Source organism: Desmodus rotundus, chromosome 6, assembly GCF_022682495.2.
Source record: "Desmodus rotundus isolate HL8 chromosome 6, HLdesRot8A.1, whole genome shotgun sequence".
Taxonomy (NCBI): Eukaryota; Metazoa; Chordata; class Mammalia; order Chiroptera; family Phyllostomidae; genus Desmodus; species Desmodus rotundus.
Window position 1 is genome coordinate 44,335,951 of NC_071392.1, and position 18,233 is coordinate 44,354,183.

The 18,233-nt window shown below is 40.1% G+C and overlaps 1 protein-coding gene across 3 annotated transcripts in view; it reads right to left on the reverse strand.

Annotated features, from left to right (window-relative positions):
- CCDC146 (coiled-coil domain containing 146) overlaps positions 1 to 18,233 on the reverse strand; it is a 154,354-nt gene that overhangs the window by 49,271 nt on the left and 86,850 nt on the right. For all 3 annotated transcript variants that reach the window (XM_045193839.2, XM_045193834.2, XM_053927046.1), the window contains exon 3: positions 829 to 911. In XM_045193839.2, the coding sequence (XP_045049774.2) occupies positions 829 to 911 (83 nt within the window). The remainder of the gene's footprint in view (positions 1 to 828; positions 912 to 18,233) is intronic.

The window sequence follows — 18,233 nt, forward strand, 5'->3', positions numbered from 1 at the left end:
GGTGGGGAAAAGGAAGAAAGAAGCTTAGGGGTAGTAAGAAACAGAGACAGAACAGGATTTTTGCTTCTCCACACATCTTTCCCCTTCATTCCCAATGGCTGATAGCAGGAGCTTAGGAAACCTTGTTGAATTATTCTGTGGAAGCCTATTATTCCGACAGGCCGCTGACTGGGACTGGGCCAAGGTGAGTAGCCTGGGGTAGGACAAAGAGGTGAGAAGTAAACACCAAAATCTTGGCAGATGTAGGCTGGGATTGTCATAGGACCTATACCTTTGAGTGGTGAAAAGAGGTGGGGAGAAGTACCCTACAGGAGGGCCCTGTAGCAGATGATGTCAGTGTTCCACCAAAGTCCTCTTGGCCAACTCTCATATATATATCAACAGCACCTGTGTGTTTCTCTCTGAGAGCTTCTCTGGCCATAGGAGCTTGCTTGGCTTTTCCAAGGGCAAGCTAGATGTGCCAAGAACTCATCTCCTGAGAAGCAATCCTTAATCAAAGAGGGACAGATAAATACTGCAGTTTCCTCACCCATCAGTGGGAAAGTTCTGACGTGTGTTCTACAGTCACACACAGTGTCCTCAGTGAGACTGAGCCCCAGTCGCCTATAGTGTTAACCCCAAGAGTAACACATCCTCAGCTGGATTCCTCCCATTCCAGTATCACTTCCCTACTCTCACAATAATTTCTGTATCACTTCTCAAACTACTTCAGCTCAAATCCTTGCCTCGGGGTCTGATTGGAGGGGGAATACAAAACAAGATAGGTCCCATCACAGGTGAGGAGTATAAATATGATTGAGGATGTTTCCACATCAGTAAACAGCATACCTTCTAACAGTGTCATGCAGCAAGGTGTACTTGGCTTTTAGTTCTGCTACTCTGGTGCCAGCAAGTTTTCCCATAGCATGTAACTAGCAAAGAGAACACAAGATTACTATTAGCAATCACCTTCTTTATGCTTTAAGCAGAGATAACATGGATATGTGGATTAGGTTATAAAGTCTTTCAGCTAAACATGAGAGAGGAAACTGGATGTTTGGAGAAAGTATTTCTAGTTCTATAGTGTCTCCAGAAAGCTGCATCCCTGGGCAAGTCAATTTCCTCTCTAAATGAAGACTGATTTGTTCATCTGTAAATTGAGGGAATGACTGAATTAAATTCCTCCAATTCTAAAAACCATATTTCTAGGTTTAGCAAACAACCTGAATAGTGTAGATTACTAGCATGGCTATTTGTATGTTGAGAGAGCTAATAATTATTGAGCATCTATTATGAGCAAGTGTTGCACACCAGTTATTTTTTCTAAAAAGTGTTTTGTGAAGTAGGTATTATATCCATTTTAAAGTTTAGAAAAGATAAATAAATTGTTCAAAGTTACAGAGTTAGTTAAAGGCAGAATCAGGAATGAAATCTAAGTAGTTCAACTCCAAAAATCCATGTACACTCCCTTATACAATGAAGATTCTGCCTCTGTTGTCAAAGGAACGTGAAATTTATCTGGTATATAAAGCAATATTATTTATTCCTTTTTCACTTCTGATGAAAGAACTTTTGGTTTACCCTCTTAGTTAGGTGATAAGTAGTTAATAGACATCATAACACAACATCAAACACTGAAATATTACCATAATTCAATGAGCATTTTATAGTAGGTTTGCCTTTAACTGACATAGTATTGAAAAATCAAACTAAAGAAAAGGTTTGTATTTTTCAATGCCATGTTGTTCTTACCTCCAAAATATTTCTTGCATTTATACACTTTCCTCTCCTTCCCCTGATCCCACTAGTCTGGGTTAACAATCTGTCGGGTGGACTGCTGCAAAACCTCCACTGTCCTCCCCTCCCCATCATTGTTTCCACTTAGGCCCCTGTCCATCTACTTTTCATGGAGATCTTTTAAAAACCCAACAAGGTCTGTATGATCAAAACTATTCAAGTGGAATAGAATTCAAGATCCCCAAAATGACTCTTAAGGTCCTGCATGCCCTGCCACCCTTCCAACCTCTTTCTCCACACCCTCCTCAGGCTTGCAGTGCTCTAACCATAGAGCTGCTTTTTATTTCCATCGATGCATGAATCTCTTTCCTACCCCAGGGCTTCTGCACTGGCCAGTCCTCACTTTACCCAGACTTCACTCCAACTCTTTTTTCATGCCTCAGTTTAAGCATCAATCCATAAGACCACCTTCTCTGACTTCGGAATTTTAGATGTCCACATACATCACCCACCACCAGAGAACTCTTTTTTTATATTAAAATATGCAGTGAAAAATGTATGTGATTTTTAGAAAACATTATTCCCCAACTAATAAATAAACACCATGAGGAAACGGCCCAGGTTAACTTGCTCTTCACTCCATCATCAGCAGTGGAACCGCAAGGCGCAATGCACGTGCTTGGCAAATGTTTGCCAAGGGAGCAAATGAATGAATGTAAATGATAACATGCAAAGGTCTGAGTCTATACAGTGGGGTTTCATGGTGTCTCTACTCAAATCAGAGGAGAAAAACATTGTTTACTGCACCATAAAACCATTACTTCTTTGTGAAAGTGTTTGAGATCTTTCATGAGGTCCCTACAAGCTGGTGCCAGGCCTTGGCTTCAATCCCCACAACCCTATTTTTAATATATGGGTGAAATATGCTGAATAGGATTTTTAAAACCTTTGAGGTGGTTTCACTACTCACTATGTGAAATATCTTTAGGTACATTAGTATGTCACCTTAAATATAATTTATATGTAACTTTTAAAATGTTGAGCTCCTTTTAGAAGGTTGACCTAATGTTATATTTTATATGCATTTAATTAAACACATTTAGTTTGGTTCTGCAGTTTCCTTTCTGTATTTTTGAGCCAATATACAATTTACTTCAGGTCTCAAATATTTTCATAGTGTCTTTAAAGTCTAATAGGTTAAAACAAATAAAGTTTTGCATATGCCTACTCTCACAGAAGAAAAGTTACTGGGAAGAGATTATGAAAGGGCAAGTGTAGGAGTGTGTGTTTATGTGTGTGTGTGTGTACTTTAAAGACCACATGGGGCCGGCCTTGTAACTAGCCCACAAGCTAGCTACAGGATGTAAGCTATTGGGTAAGATAATTATGGAATCATGTGTTTAAAAATGCATATATATTTAGTTTTGTTTTGAAGATGAAAAAACCATTATCTCCTCCCTGCTGCCCTACATGATGGAAACGGAAGTGAATGTGACAGGTCCTGCCCTGAGGTAGCTCATGGGCTGAGGAGATGCACACAAAAGAAATGACAGGACCTTAAACTACACTCAGGAGTTTTATTGTTAGTAAATAACTATATTGGGCATTTTACAATTTTCTTCAAGTTGAAAGCTAAAGTAAAAGTATGTATAAGTTATATATGAGTATGGATACTTATACATAAGTAAAAGTATAAATTGCAGGCCGCTTCCAGGGGTAGATCTTCTGGAATGGTCGTGTGAAGAGCTTAATGAATCCTCTGCCTCCAAAAAACATTGACTAAACTGGCCAAAATGATCTAAGACAACCATTTATAGTCTCTGGAAATTGACCTAAGGATGTGCAAGGAATTGAGCAGCATTTATTCATCAAATGCACTGAAACTTCATAAGAACAGTGGAAGACTGTGGCACTGAACCATGAGTTGTAGCCATCATCCAGCTCCATGCTGGGGAAGAACTGTTCTGGGAAGCCTTGGCAGCCAGTGGAGAACCCATGTGCCTTACCTTCCTATTGCTGAAGATCTATTCAGGAGAGTTGGGCAGCCCCAGAAAACTGCCACACTCATCCTCTTCTACCCCTAGCTCTGTGTTGTGAAAGAGCTTTACCAGATGGGTAGCTGCAACTGTTCAATAGTGCCCATCCCCACACCCCAAGCTCCTGTTTTATAGAGAGACTCTGAGTGAGGTAACCCAAGAAGATTAGAGTCCCCTAACCCCTCAACTCCTGTTGATCGAAGTGGGGCTGAGCAAGCTGTGACTTGCAGCTCTGCCTAAGGATGCTTACTTTCTGGAACAGAGAATAGAAATGCATGCCCTGGTGCACTGTCAGAAACCACAAATATCACAAAGGCTAATAGTAAGAGGAGGCTAATAGCTCAGTGATACCACAAGGCACACAAGCAGAAGTTTAATCGAGAAATTGGGGTCCAAGACAGCCAAAGAGGGCCCTGCTCTCACCACTGTTGGTACCGGAGGTCCGGAAGGTTATGGAAAAGCTCCAGGCTGTGATCAGGCAGGAGTGACCAGAGAGAGGGAGCTTCCAAAGTATCAGTCCCTGAGCTAAAGGCCGGGCAGATAGGTAGACTCCCTGAACTCTAAAAGTGGTCCCCAGGCTGCATACAGACTCAGTAGAAAAGGATGAAAACATTACTGGCTCAGGAGGCTTAAGCACAATCTCCGACCAATCAGTGGCTGACACTAAGCTGTGATGACACAGGGACAATCTCCAGGAAGCCGACCTAAAAATAAGAACAAGGAAGTTCTTAGCAGAGACGTCAGAGGCTGAACACTATGGGGGAAATACACTTCACAGAATCAGTCACTAAACAAATTAACATATGAACAACCATAGCAACACAAAATAGCAACAAAAAGCCTAGGGAGGACCCATAATTGCTACAATACAGCATTTAAAATTTTCAACAAAAAATTATGAGACATGAAGAAATAGGGGGAAAAAGGCAGAAACTGCTTTGGGGGTACAGATGTTGGACCTAATAAAGAGTTCATGCAACTATAATAAATGTGTACAAAATATGAAAGGATTTTATATTATATGAATTATATTATATTATAGTTCATGAAACTATAATAAATGTACAAAGTATATTTAAAGAATTAAAAGAGAGTATGATGACAATTCATCAAATAGAGACTATCAATAAAGTATCTAGGAAGATAAGAACTCAGATGTCAAAATGATGTTCTTCGGATAGTAAGAATGCATGGCTTTTATATTTTTATTTTTGCTTATCTGTATTTTCTCACTTTTTATAACATATATTTAGTGCTTTTAATGATACAAGTCTATTGAAATATGCTTGAAAACTACTGGGCTTGAAAACAATAAGGATTTGCAGCAGAATTTCGAACGGGAGAGAATTGTGATCCGGTCCTACCGGCAGACACAGCCAGATCCTCGCTCAGACTTAGTGAAAACTCAGCTACACGTTCCCTGAGTTGAATGTCCTCTCAAATGGCAGTGAAGCCTGTTGTGAAGTGGGCCAAGGATGCTTGTTGGCAAGTTTTCTGACCACAGGAAAAGCAGGATGATGGAGAGGTTTCCTTTCCTGTTCACTGTTTCCATCGCTCACTGCCTTTGGTGCCTAAGAAACTGTGAAGAAAGCTTGGCAGGGCAAACATCTAATAGGTCTTTGTGGTTTCCACATAAATTGGAAAAGGTTAAGTCATGGATATTCAGGAAGAGCATTGATAAGCTATCTTTTCTTTGACTTATTCTCCTAAAAAATAAACTCTCAAAAAAGAAGACTAAACTGTGAAGAATGGATTTTACCCTCCTTAAAAATAAAACTCATAATCTGGAAGTTAATATTTATAAAACATTGACATCTCTGTGAAATTGTAAATTGTCTCTTTAAGCAGGTCCAGCTCTGGTTAGAAACCAGACTCAATTCTCGTAGGTGAAATGCTTCACGCATAAGCATACCATGGAAAAAGAGTTGCATTTTTCACACTGCATGATACAAATGGGTACCAACTTTGTCATGTTTTAAAAATGCAGAATGTAACAAATAGAGCATAAAGAACAATCTTACATTGTCAGAGTATACATAGTGAAAGGTTAGATATAATGTCATAAGTTCCTAAATATGATTTCACAATAGATACTTGTGTTACTGAATTGCCTTGTTGGTAATTGAGACTGGAAGGAAACATTTACTCTAGAGCTAAAAGTTTAACAAGAGTTCAGATTCATAGACGACATGTAACAATATGGAAAACATTTCAAAAATTGAAGTTCTAGGACATTCCAAGGAAAGTAAAAGTTCAGTAAGAGCTTACACCAAGGGAACTTATCTGGAAGGGGGTCAGTCAGCAAAAGGAGACAATTAGATTTCCATGTGAGTGTCTTCAGGGTAACCAAGGTGGCCATGATTATTAACTTACTCTGTTCTTGTTGTCCCCTTTGATGCTACCTACTGGTTTGGCCTCATTTTGAGAAATAGTTGCCATGTTTTGGGAGGTGGCATAAACTTGAAATCCTTACTATCCTCATCTCCCTCACCCTCACCCTTTCACAGCTAGAAATATACAACCCAGCTAGCTATTTAAAGTAATTTCCAAATACAACTGATCTCTCAACAATGATTCATCACTCCTGTTGTCTGACTTTTCCTATTAGCAGTTATATGAAGCTTTAGTTTCCCACATACCTAACTCAGTCACCAAATATAGACCTCCTAAACTCATGCTCCACATCAACAGATCCATTTATCTATACCCATATCTACCCTTTACTTCTTTCCCCAAATCTCAAAAACGAAGTCTTTCTCTCCATCTGGTTAGGACCAACTCATCCACACATGCTCTTAAATATATACTCTTCTACCTCTTCCTAGACATTAAATAATTAGTTATGCCTTCTCTCCTTTGTAACCTCTACTTCTGCCTCTTTGCTGGCTCAGCATATAGCACCCAAGTGTATCACAAATGGATTTGGTTTGAATTCCAGCTCTGCTACTTTTTAACTATGTAACTAGGATTAATATTGACTCAATCTGTGCCTCAGTTTCTTCAGTTGTAAAACAGACAAAAATAGCCCCATTTCATTAGACTGTGCTGAAGACTAAGTGACTCAGTATATGTAAGGTATGTAGTATACTATCTAGTACATAATTAAGGGCTTAAAAATGTTATTTATTTTCTTCTTATTATTAACATTATCCTCAATGTATAAATTTTCTCATTAAAAAAAAAGGACAAAATCCACCTTGGATGCTATACTCCCATCTAGTCATCCTTTTCTTTATCTCCTTCATGTTCATTTCAGTTTTTCTCAGAAAGAGTACTCTCTGCTCTGTATCTCCACTCCCTTATCTTCTAGTTACTCAACAGCCCATAGTGATCAGATTACCAGCACATCACCGAATTGGGAAACTGACAAATGACTTCCTCATATCTCTGGTTGATTTTAATATATTTTTCTTTTTTTTAATTTTTATTTTTTAAATATATTTATTGATTATGCTATTACAGTTGTCCCATTTCCCACCCCCCTCACTCCACTCCATCCTGCCCACTCCCTCCCTCCCACATTCCCCCCCTATAGTTCATGTCCATGGGTCATACTTATAAATTCTTTGGCTTCTACATTTCCTACACTATTCTTACCCTCCCCCTGTCTATTTTCCACCTATTATCTATGCTACTTATTCTCTGTACCTTTCTCCTCTCTCTCCCCCTCCCACTCCCCTATTGACAACCCTCCATGTGATCTCCATCTCTATGGTTCTGTTCCTGTTCTAGTTGTTTGTCTAGTTTGCTCTTGTTTTTGTTTTAGGTGTGGTTGTTAATAACTGTGAGTTTGCTGTCATTTTGACTGTTCCTATTTTTATCTTCTTTTTCTTAGGTGACTCCCTTTAACATTTCATATAATAAGGGCTTGGTGATGATGAACTTCTTTAACTTGACCGTATCTGAGAAGCACTTTATCTTCCCTTCCATTCTAAATGATAGCTTTGCTGGATACAGTAATCTTGGATGTAGGCCCTTGCCTTTCATGACTTGGAATACTTCTTGCCAGCCCCTTCTTGCCTGTAAGGTCTCTTTGGAGAAATCAGCTGACAGTCTTATGGGAAGTCCTTTGTAGGTTACTGTCTCCTTTTCTCTTGCTGCTTCTAAGATTCTCTCCTGTTTAATCTTAGGTAATGTAATTATGATGTGCCTTGGTGTGTTCCTCCTTGGGTCCAGCTTCTTTGGGACTCTTTGAGCTTCCTGGACTTCCTGGAAGTCTATTTCCTTTGCCGAACTGGGGAAGTTCTCCTTCATTATTTGTTCAAATAAGTTTTCAATTTTTTGTTCTTCCTCTTCTCCTTCTGGCACCCCTATAATTCGGATGTTGGAACATTTCAAGATGTCCTGGAGGTTCCTAAGCCCCTCCTCATTTTTCCAAATTCTTGTTTCTTCATTCTTTTCTGGTTGGATGTTTCTTTCTTCTTTCTGGTCCACACTGTTGATTTGAGTCCCAGTTTCCTTCGCATCACTATTGGTTCCCTGTACATTTTCCTTTGTTTCTCTTAGCATAGGCTTCATTTTTTCATCTGGTTTTCGAGCAGATTCAACCAATTCTGTGAGCATCTTGATAACCAGTGTTTTGAACTGTGCATCTGATAGGTTGGCTATTTCTTCCTCGCTTAGTTGTATTTTTTCTGGAGCTTTGAAGTGTTCTGTCATTTGGGCCTTTTTTTTTTTTTTTTTTGGTCTTGGCGCATCTGTTACTTAAAGGGGCGGAGCCTTAGGTGTTCCCCGGGGTGGGGTAACCCTGGTCGATGTGCTGTGACGCTGTATGTGGGGGAGGGGCCCAGAGGGAGCAATGGCGCCCGCTCCACTCTCCACCAGACCTCAATCTTTCACTCCACTACCCACAATCATACTGGGCCCCTCTGGTTCTGGTTCCTGAGTGGGTGGGCTTGTGCACGCCCTAGGCCCCTGTTGGTCTCTCCAATGACCTCTCATGTGAGGCTGGGAGTTTCTCCTGCTGCCTCCTCAACCCCCATGGGTGTTTTCACTCAGAGGTTTGAGGCTTCATCGCCCCCCACCCCCCCACCCCCCCTACCCCCCCCACCCCCCTACCCCCCCACACTGGAGCCCTGGGTTATGCAGTCTGCCTCACCCCCCGCCGTTTGTCCTGGTTTATCTATGCGCGAATGTTGGGCCGTGGGGTGCTACCCGCCACACTGCCTGCCCCGCTCTCTGCCACTCTGAGTCCAGCCCTCTCAGTTTATCTGTGTGCAAATGTGGGGCCACAGGGTCTGCTAGCGGTCAGACTGCCTGCCCCCTTCGTCCCACACTCCACCAGTCTTGGTCCTGCCACCACCACGCAAGTCCTCTCCGCCCCGGCTGCCGTCTCCGCCCCTCCTACCGGTCTGGATGAAGGTTCATTTTTTTATCTCCTTGGTGTCGGACTTCCCTGCCGTTCAATTTTCTGTCAGTTCTGGTTGTGTGAGGAGGCGCAGTTTGTCTACCTACACCGCCATCTTGGTTCTTTCTGCTTAGATTTTTTTTTTTTTTTTTTTTAGATTCGGTTGTTAAAAGCTGTGAGTTTGTTGTCATTTTACTGTTCACATTTTTAATCTTTTTCTTAGATAAGTCCCTTTAACGTTTCATAAAATAAGGGCTGGGTGATGATGAACTTCTTTAACTTGACCTTATTTAGGAAGCACTTTATCTGCCCTTCAATGATAAATTATAGCTTTGCTGGCTAGCGTAATCTTGGATGTAGGTCCTTGCCTTTCATGACTTTGAATACTTCTTTCCAGCCCCTTCTTGCCTGCAAGTTTTCTTTTGAGAAATCAGCTGACAGTCTAATGGGAACTCCTTTGTAGGTAACTGTCTCATTTTCTCTTGCTGCTTTTAAGATTCTCTCCTTCTCTTTCATCGTGGGTAATGTAATGATGATGTGCCTTGATGTGTGCTTCCTTGGGTCCAACTTCTTTGGGACTCTCTGAGCATCCTGGACTCCCTGAAAGTCTATTTCCTTTGCCAGACTGGGGAAGTTCTCCTTCATTATGTTTTCAAATAAGTTTTCCATTTCTTGCTCTTCCTCTTCTCCTTCTGGCACCCCTATGATTTGGATGTTGGAACATTTAAAGATGTCCTGGAGGTTCCTAAGCCTCTCCTCATTGTTTTGAATTCTTGTTTCTTCATTCTGCTCTGGTTGAATGTTTATTTCTTCCTTCTGCTCCAAACCATTGATTTGAGTCCTGGTTTCCTTCCCATCACTGTTGGTCCCTGTAGATTTTTCTTTATTTCACATAATGCAACCTTCATTGCTACCTGGGTCTTTTTTTATGCTGTTGAAGTACCCAGTGAGTTCCTGTAGCATCCTGATAACCAGTGTTTCGAACTGTGTATCTGATAGGTTGGCTGTCCCTTCATTGCTTAGTTGTATTTTTTCTGGAGCTTTGATGATCCGTTATTTCATTTGGGCCTTTTTTTTTTTTTTTTGGTCTTGGTGTGCCTGTTGTATAGTAAGGGGTGGAGCCTTAGGTGTTCACCAGGGCAGGGCAACCCACATTGCTGTGTTGTGATGCTGTGGGGGAGGAGTCCGAGGGGGAACAGTGGGGCTTGCTCTGCTCTCTGCCAGTTTTTGGTCACTTCCCCAGCTACCCACAAGCAAATTGGGCCCTTCTGGTGCTGATTCCACGGTGGGTGGGTTTGTGTACATTCTAGGACCCTGTGGGTCTCCCCAGCAAGCTCTCCTGTGAGTCTGGGAGTTTCTCCCACTGCTGCAACCCCCCCAGGTGTTTTCATTCAGAGGCTTTGAGTTTTTATTTCTCTGTACTGGAACCCTGGGTTGTGTGGTTTATCTCGCTTGCTAGTTGTTCCTCTCAGTTTATCTGCACTCGAATGTGGGACTGCCAAGTCTTCAAGCCTAGCCATGAGTCCTTTGCACCCGACTGCCGATCTCTGCCCCTCCTACCTGTCTGGATAAACGTTTCTTCTTTAACTCCTTGGTAGTTGGACTTCCATACAGTTTGATTTTCTGTCAGTTTTGGTTGTTGTTTGTTTTTAAATTTGTTGTTGTCCTTATTTTGGTAGTGTGAGGAGGCAGAGTGTGTCTACTTATGCCTCCATGTTGGCCAGAAGTCCCTAATTTCTTTTTCTTTAGTGTCTAATCTATTGTTAATACCATCCAGGGCATTTTTCATCTCAGCAACTTTACTTTTCACCTTTGGAAGTTTGATCTGGGTCTTTTTTATAATTTCCACCTCTCTCATTATGCTCATGCTTTCCTCCACCTTTTTTCCAACATTCAAAATATGTATAATAGCTGTTCTAATGTCTTTGTCTACTAATTCTATTTCTGTGTCTACTCTATGAATTTATTTTTCTCCTTATTATATGTCATATGTTTCTGCTTCTTTGCATGACTTGTAATTTTTGATTGGATGCCAGACATTGTGAATTTTGCACTGTTAAGAGAAAAAAATTTTTTGGTGTTCCCTTAAATATTTTTGGGTTTTGTGAGTCAGTAAAGTTACTGTTAATTTAATAAACTATTGGAAACAGTTTGGTTCTTTCAAGGCTTGCTTTCAACTCATCCACCCATGCTCTGAAATATATACTATTCTTTTAAATATATAATCTTTTGTCTAGGGCTAATTTGGCCCCATTACCAAGTCAATACCCTTCTATTCAGGTTCATAGGCTGATGCTCTATCCACTGAGCCACACCAGCCAGGGCTGAATACCCTTGTATTCAGAGACCATGTTTTAGGAGGTCTTTCTACTTTGGTTGATGGGAACATGAACTGCTCTTGACCCTGTGTGAGCTCTAGGTATTATTCCACACCCTCCTTTCTGAGAGTTCTTTTCCCAGCTTTTGCAGTATCCTCGCAAGTGTGTACTGACCAGTACTCTTCTGCAGATCTCTGGAGCTCTCTCTCTCTCTGAAACTGTCTCTTCTCCTGATCTATGTCTTTTGCCAACTTGGACTCCCTGCCCCCCAAACTCTGTCTCCTCAAATTAGCAAGACCCAGCTCTGTGTTCCCCTCTTTTTCATGGCGCTAGAAATTCTCTAAATAGATAGCTGGACAATTATAAGCCTCACTTCCTTTATTTCCTTGCACCCAAGGATCACTGTCCTTGGCTTCAAGTCTTGTCCCTTTTGAATTTGTCCTTCAGATTGTCAACAGTGTTCTATTCAAAACACAATTTTCACTTTGCTTTAAACCCTTGAAAAGATCCCATCACCTTCAGGATTAAGTTTAGCTCTCTTCACATAGCATACAAGGGTCTTCATTATCTGGCAACTGCTGTCCTTCTCCTCCCTTTCTGAACCTCCCATGACCATGCAGTTCTGTAATATTTTCTGTCGTAGGCAGATGTCCATGTTCTAATTCCTGGAACCTGTGAATATGCTACTTTACATGGCAAAAAGGACTTTACAGATGTAATTGAGATGGGGGAGATATTGTGGTTGATCTGTCTAAAACCAATCTAATCACATGAGTCCTTAAAAGCAGAGAATATTTCCTGGCTGAATTAGAGAGATGAAATGGAAGGAGGAGGAAAGACTGGGAAGTGTGAGGAGGACTTGACTTACCTGATGAAGGGGATCAAAAGACATGGAATGTGTGTAGCCTCTTGAAGCTGGAAAAGGCAAGGAACCAAGTACTCCCCTAGGGCCACAAGTAAAGAATGCAGTCCTGCCTACACCTTGATGTTAGCCCCTTGAGACCCATGTTGTGTTTGTTTAAAACACTAAGTTTGTGCAATAGAAAACTAATACAACTCCCAAACCATGTTTTTGCATGTTATCTTCCCCTATCTTTAATTTCTTCACTATCTAGTCCACTTGGAGAACTCTTATTCTTCCTTTAAAACATCTCAATGCTCACCAATTTCTAGGTCCATCAAGAGACACCTCCAGGCAGAATTACTTCTTCCTCTCTATGGCTTTTCTATTTTTGGATGTACCTAGTATTGTATACATTGCACACTATTATCAACATATGTTTAAATATGTCTCTCCACTAGACTGTGCATGCCTCCATGATGGGAAAGCAACTTTAATCATCTTTGGGCCCCAGCACATAGCTTGGTATCTTGTAAGTACTCAGTCATTTTCATTAAATTGTTCTTTTTTTAAGTTTAAAAAAGATTTTATTGAATTTATTGGGGTGACATTGGTTAATAAAATTATATATTTCAGATGTACAATTATATAATATATCACCTGTATATTGTATTGTGTGTTCACTACCCCAAATCAAGTCTCCTTCCATCACCATTTATTTCTGCTTTACCCTTTTCTACTTCCTCCCCAACCCCCTTCCCCTTCTGTTGGATAATCACCATACTATTGTCTGTGTCTATAAGTTATTTATTTATTTACTTATTTATTTATTGTTTAATTTCTTCATTTCTTTTCACCCAGCCTCCTAGCCTCCACCCCTCTGGCAGCTGTCAGTATGTTCTCTGTATCTATGAGTCTATCTATTTCATTTGTTAATTTATTATGTTTATTAGATTCCATATGTAAGTGAAATCATATGGTACTTGTCTTTCTCTGACTGGCTTATTTCACTTAGCACAATATTCTCCAGGTCCATCCATGCTGTTGCAAAAGGTAGGATTTCCTTCATTTTTATGGACGAGTAGTATTCCATCGTGTAAATGTACTGCAACTTTTTTATCCATTCATCTACTGGTAGCACTTGGGCTGCTTCCAAATCTTGGCTATTGTAAATAACACTGCAATAAACATAGGAATGCATATATTCTTTCAAATTAGTGTTTTGGGTTTCTTCAAATATATTGCCATAAGTGGAATCATTGGGTCATAAGGCAGTTCCATTATTAATTTTCTGAGGTAACTCCATACTGCATTCCACAGAGGCTGCACCAATCTGCTTTCCCACCAACAGTGCACAAGGGTTCCCTTTTCTCTACATCCTTGTCAGCACTTGTTGTTTGTTGATTTATTAATGATAGCCATTCTGACAGGTGTGAGGTGATATCTCATGGTAGTTTAATTTGTTTTTCTCTCATGATTGAGCATTGAGCATCTTTTTATATGTCTCTTGGCCATCTTAAACTGTTCTTAGTTTAAGCTTAAATAAAAACCAGTTATATAGTTGGAAAAACCTTATTTATCCATTCATTTCCATTCTATTGAATAATTTACTGTCAGAGAAGGCAAAGGAGAAATAGTGAGAAGTAACTTCACCTAAATTTGAAAGAGTAGAAAATCTGTCATACAAAACTGGCTGCCCATCCACAGCTTCCCTTCTCCCTTCTGTGTGGTTGGCAAGGCTCACAAGAAGGGCAGAGAGATCTGGAACTGTTCCTTCACAGCTGTCTGTTCCTGCCCTGGTGGCCCACCACAAGAATGTGATGAGGAGGCCACAGTGACAAACAGGGCTTTGCAAGAGTTAAGATATCAAACATAATGGACATTGTGGATGAGTAATGCAGGTGCTTAGCTATGTGTAAAACTTCAAAGTTAGATTATAATAATTTTAAGAGAGCATGTACAGCCAAATAGGTCAGACACCTGCTTAAGCACATACATGTTAATGAGTGGTATTTCTTTAAAAACTCACATTTGTCCCAGATAAACTGCAGTTGCTTGGAATTTTAGCTGTCATTTAATCTTTGTTTAAAATTATTCTGGTGCCCCTACTTCCAAAGATCCTAGGGAGAGAGGGTAGCAGGTTGGAATGGCTGTAAGCCTGAAAGGCAGTAAACAAGCCAGATTGGAACCCACGTGCCTCTTTAAGAACTTCAAAGTGTGAACCTAACTGGACCAAAACCATGAGAGGTGTTCACATAAGGGTCAGGAGATAAGCAGAGTCACAACAGGAACCAGAAGAATAGGGGTGGGGCAGGATTAGCAATGGTCCCAGAAAGAAATGCGTTGCCAATTGACTCTGACCAATTAGCTTTCAGTCCTTCACAAGCAGAAGTCCCACCACCAGTGCACTTTAAAAGTCTGTAAGTGGGTTTAGGCAGTGAGAAATCTGAAATGGAGCTGTGGCCCGTAGAGACCAGAGCATCTCTTGCACAAGGGTTACAAGTGTATGAAGATGTCTGCAGCTGGACAATTGTTTATCTCACTGTCCTGCCTGACCCTGTCCTAAGGGCCTGCTACAGTAAATGTGGCTGAGCCCAGGGAGCAGGAGGCTGGATCCCGGGCACTGGCTGCTTTCTATGCTTCCGAGTAGGTGTGGGTGCCCACTTATCAGACTTCTTCTGTGCACTGAGAGCATCGCCTGTCTTAACTGGCTGTCAGCCAGCGTCTCCCAGCTCTAGGCTATGAGGTTTCAGGAAAGGGACATAGCCTCGGCCCACAACAAAGAAACTTGGGACCTCTGGTGCCCACCTTCCTGTTTTGAGGATGCTTTCTGCCCACAGTACTGGTTCCAGTATTCATAAATAACAATTTATTTAGCATAGATGCATCCGGAAGCCATGCTTCTCAGCAGTGTGTTGTTGACGCACTACCCTCCGCTTCCCCTGGTCGCAGGCAGTTTGTGATGCACAATGAAGCCTTTCACTACTAATCACAGAAGTGTTCTTTACAAAAGAACAAGAACTCATAGCTTCAGCTTGAACTTTCCCATTGATACCATAAAATGGAAACTTGAGAACAGAATATGGGGATGTTTGAGTTCCATTCTTGCTAATTCACTGGTAAGGGGGCTTTAAATACTAGCAGCATGTTTGACAAGCCATCTAATTTTTACAGTTTATTTCTAAATATTTTATTATTTTTGATTCTATTATAAATCAAATTGTTTTTACAATTTCAGTTTGGATTGTTTATTGCTAGTGTGTAGAAGCCATTCCATTTTAACTAAATTATTAAGAAAATACAGGCTAACCCTTATAATCTTGGTGTAAACCTTTCTTCAAATGTTTCAGTTAGGAAAAACTATCTTTGACTCTCGTTCACTCGATGTATCCTTAGTATCTAGAACACCACCTGACCTTAAGGTACTCAAAAATATACAACAGTTGAGGCTACTATATTTCACACATTCCTTAATTAGAGCCCTCATCTTGTTGTGTTGAAATCATGCTCACATGTCTGTCCACCACATGGGAAGTTCTCTGAAGGCAAGGATCATTCTAATGTCTCAAGAACCTTTCATATTACATGGAACACAGCAGGCACTTAGCACATATCTGAAGAATCTATCAGTATCTAGTAAAGTGGGGTGTGGCATGAAGGGTTGATCACAGAAGGAAATCTTAATGTACGGCTTTCCATTTCCATGTGCACATGTGCACTGGGCCAAAATGACCATTAAGGACATCACCCATAGAATACAAAGAAATCAGTCTAAAAGGAACACCAGCAGCCTGAAGGGGATGTGTGTGTATGTGCAGGTACACACGTATGTGTAAACTGAGGAGGATGTAAACTTGATGCTGGTTGTGGAAAATTTATGGATTGGTTGATTTCATGTAAGATGCACATTCCCTATACAGGTTGGAATGAAACATTAAGAGACTCTGAATAGAAAACTTGTCAAGCATTTTCTCCTGACAGCCTGCCACCCAGAAAAAGTACTTAACACGATCTACTTCCAAGGACACTTAAATCAGCCCATAGTTACTCAACATGACTATTGATACAATAGATGGGTGGGACAAATATAAGATTCAGAGAGATTCAAATCCATTAATGAAGCAAAAAATCCAATAACTCAATATTTTAATTCTAACAAAAACTCTTTTTCCCTTCTCAAGTTGCCTTTGTCTTTTATTTACTTATTTTTTATTGTTCTATTACAGTTGTCCCAATTTCCCCCCCTTGCTCTCCCTTCCTCTGGCCACCCCATTCCCACAGTCAATCCCCACCCTGTTGTCCATGTCCATGGGGCATTTATACGTGTTCCTTGACTAAATCCTAGTTCCCCTTCTTTCCCTCCTTATCCCCTTCCCTCTCTTTTCTGTTCACTGTCAGTCTGTTCCTTGTTTCCATGCCTATGGTTCTGTTTTGCTCATTTGTTTGTTTTATTCATTAGGTTCTTCTTATAGGTGAGATCATATGGTATTTGTCTTTCACTGCCTGACTTATTTCACTTAGCATAATACCCTCCAGTTCCATCCAGGATGATGTGAAAGGTAGGAGTTCCCTCTTTCTGCTTCTGAATTCTAACAAAAACTCTTTAAAGAGCAAGATAATGGGCCCTGGCCAGGTGACCCAGTTGGTTGGAGCATTGTCCAGTAGACAAAAGTTTGTGGGTTTGATTTCTGGTCAGGGCACATACCTAGACTGAGGGTTCCTGCTGGAGGCAGCCAATGAATTCTCTCTCTCTCTCCCCCTTCCTCTCATATATCAGGTGAGGATTAAAAAAAAGAGAGCAAGGTAGTGGAATTTTAAAATAACTCAATTGGTATTATAAAATGTTATATTTAAACCTGAAGTTAGATCTTCAGAATCTTTTAGATTATGACCTAATATGAACCAATTATTCACTTATAAATTTCTTGACCTACTGTAACACATGGATAGCATTATCCATGGCATTTATATAGCAGATTATTCTGGAATTTCCTCAAAAATTAACAGTTTTCCAAGAAATCTGGTTTTTATGATATTTGGAAACGTAGTTCTTTAGCTTATCTTGGTTTTCGAAAAAGCAGAGAAAACCATACAATATCACCAAGTATAATTTTAACTTTCTCACTTGACACCAACTTTGATGCCCAAGCAAGGTAAAGTAAAAATAAATGAAAAAAAAAGGCTTAAAAGTAGATTTCCACAAACATTTCACCAGACACAGCTGTTTCTAGTTCACTAAGTCGACTATTACAAAATATTTTAATGTGCTTTCTGGCAAACATAAATAGCCTCATTTCATGGAAATGCCACATTTCCAGTTATTCATAATAGGTTGTAAGTGTTTAAGGATGTGTAATTATTGCTAAGATTTCCATACCAAGAAAAGAAAGATACTACCTAAATCTCTTAAAATATGTAAGATAGGTCTTAATCGTGTTATAACAGTGTATTTCATTCATTTCATTGCAACCTAGCAGCTAATAGTATAACTGCACTCTTCAGATACTTTTAATATACCCAACTAAAAATTGGTAGATTTGCCATAAAAAATCTGAATTTTTAGCCTCTCTTAAAAATTATTAGATTTGATAACACTGGATTCATATTTTAACTTTACAACAATCAATTGGCATTTAGCTGAGACTGACTTTCAGAGGTGCTAAAGAGGCTGTACCCTTTAAAAGGAGCACAATCTGTCCCACCCATTCAATGTAAATGCAATGCACTAACATTACACCTAGACCAGTTCACTCATTTATGTTACTTTTATGGACCTTGCTGGCACTTGAGGTTGGGACCCTGATTTCACATACACACAAGGTCTGGCACAAGTAATGCCTCTTTTTTATTAGAAAATCTTTTATTAAAAAATTATAGGCATGTAATTCTATAACATAACAATATCACACTCAGGCACACTATATGACATTTTGAGTGAAATGTGCAAATTAAAACTTTGAATTATTACAACTATA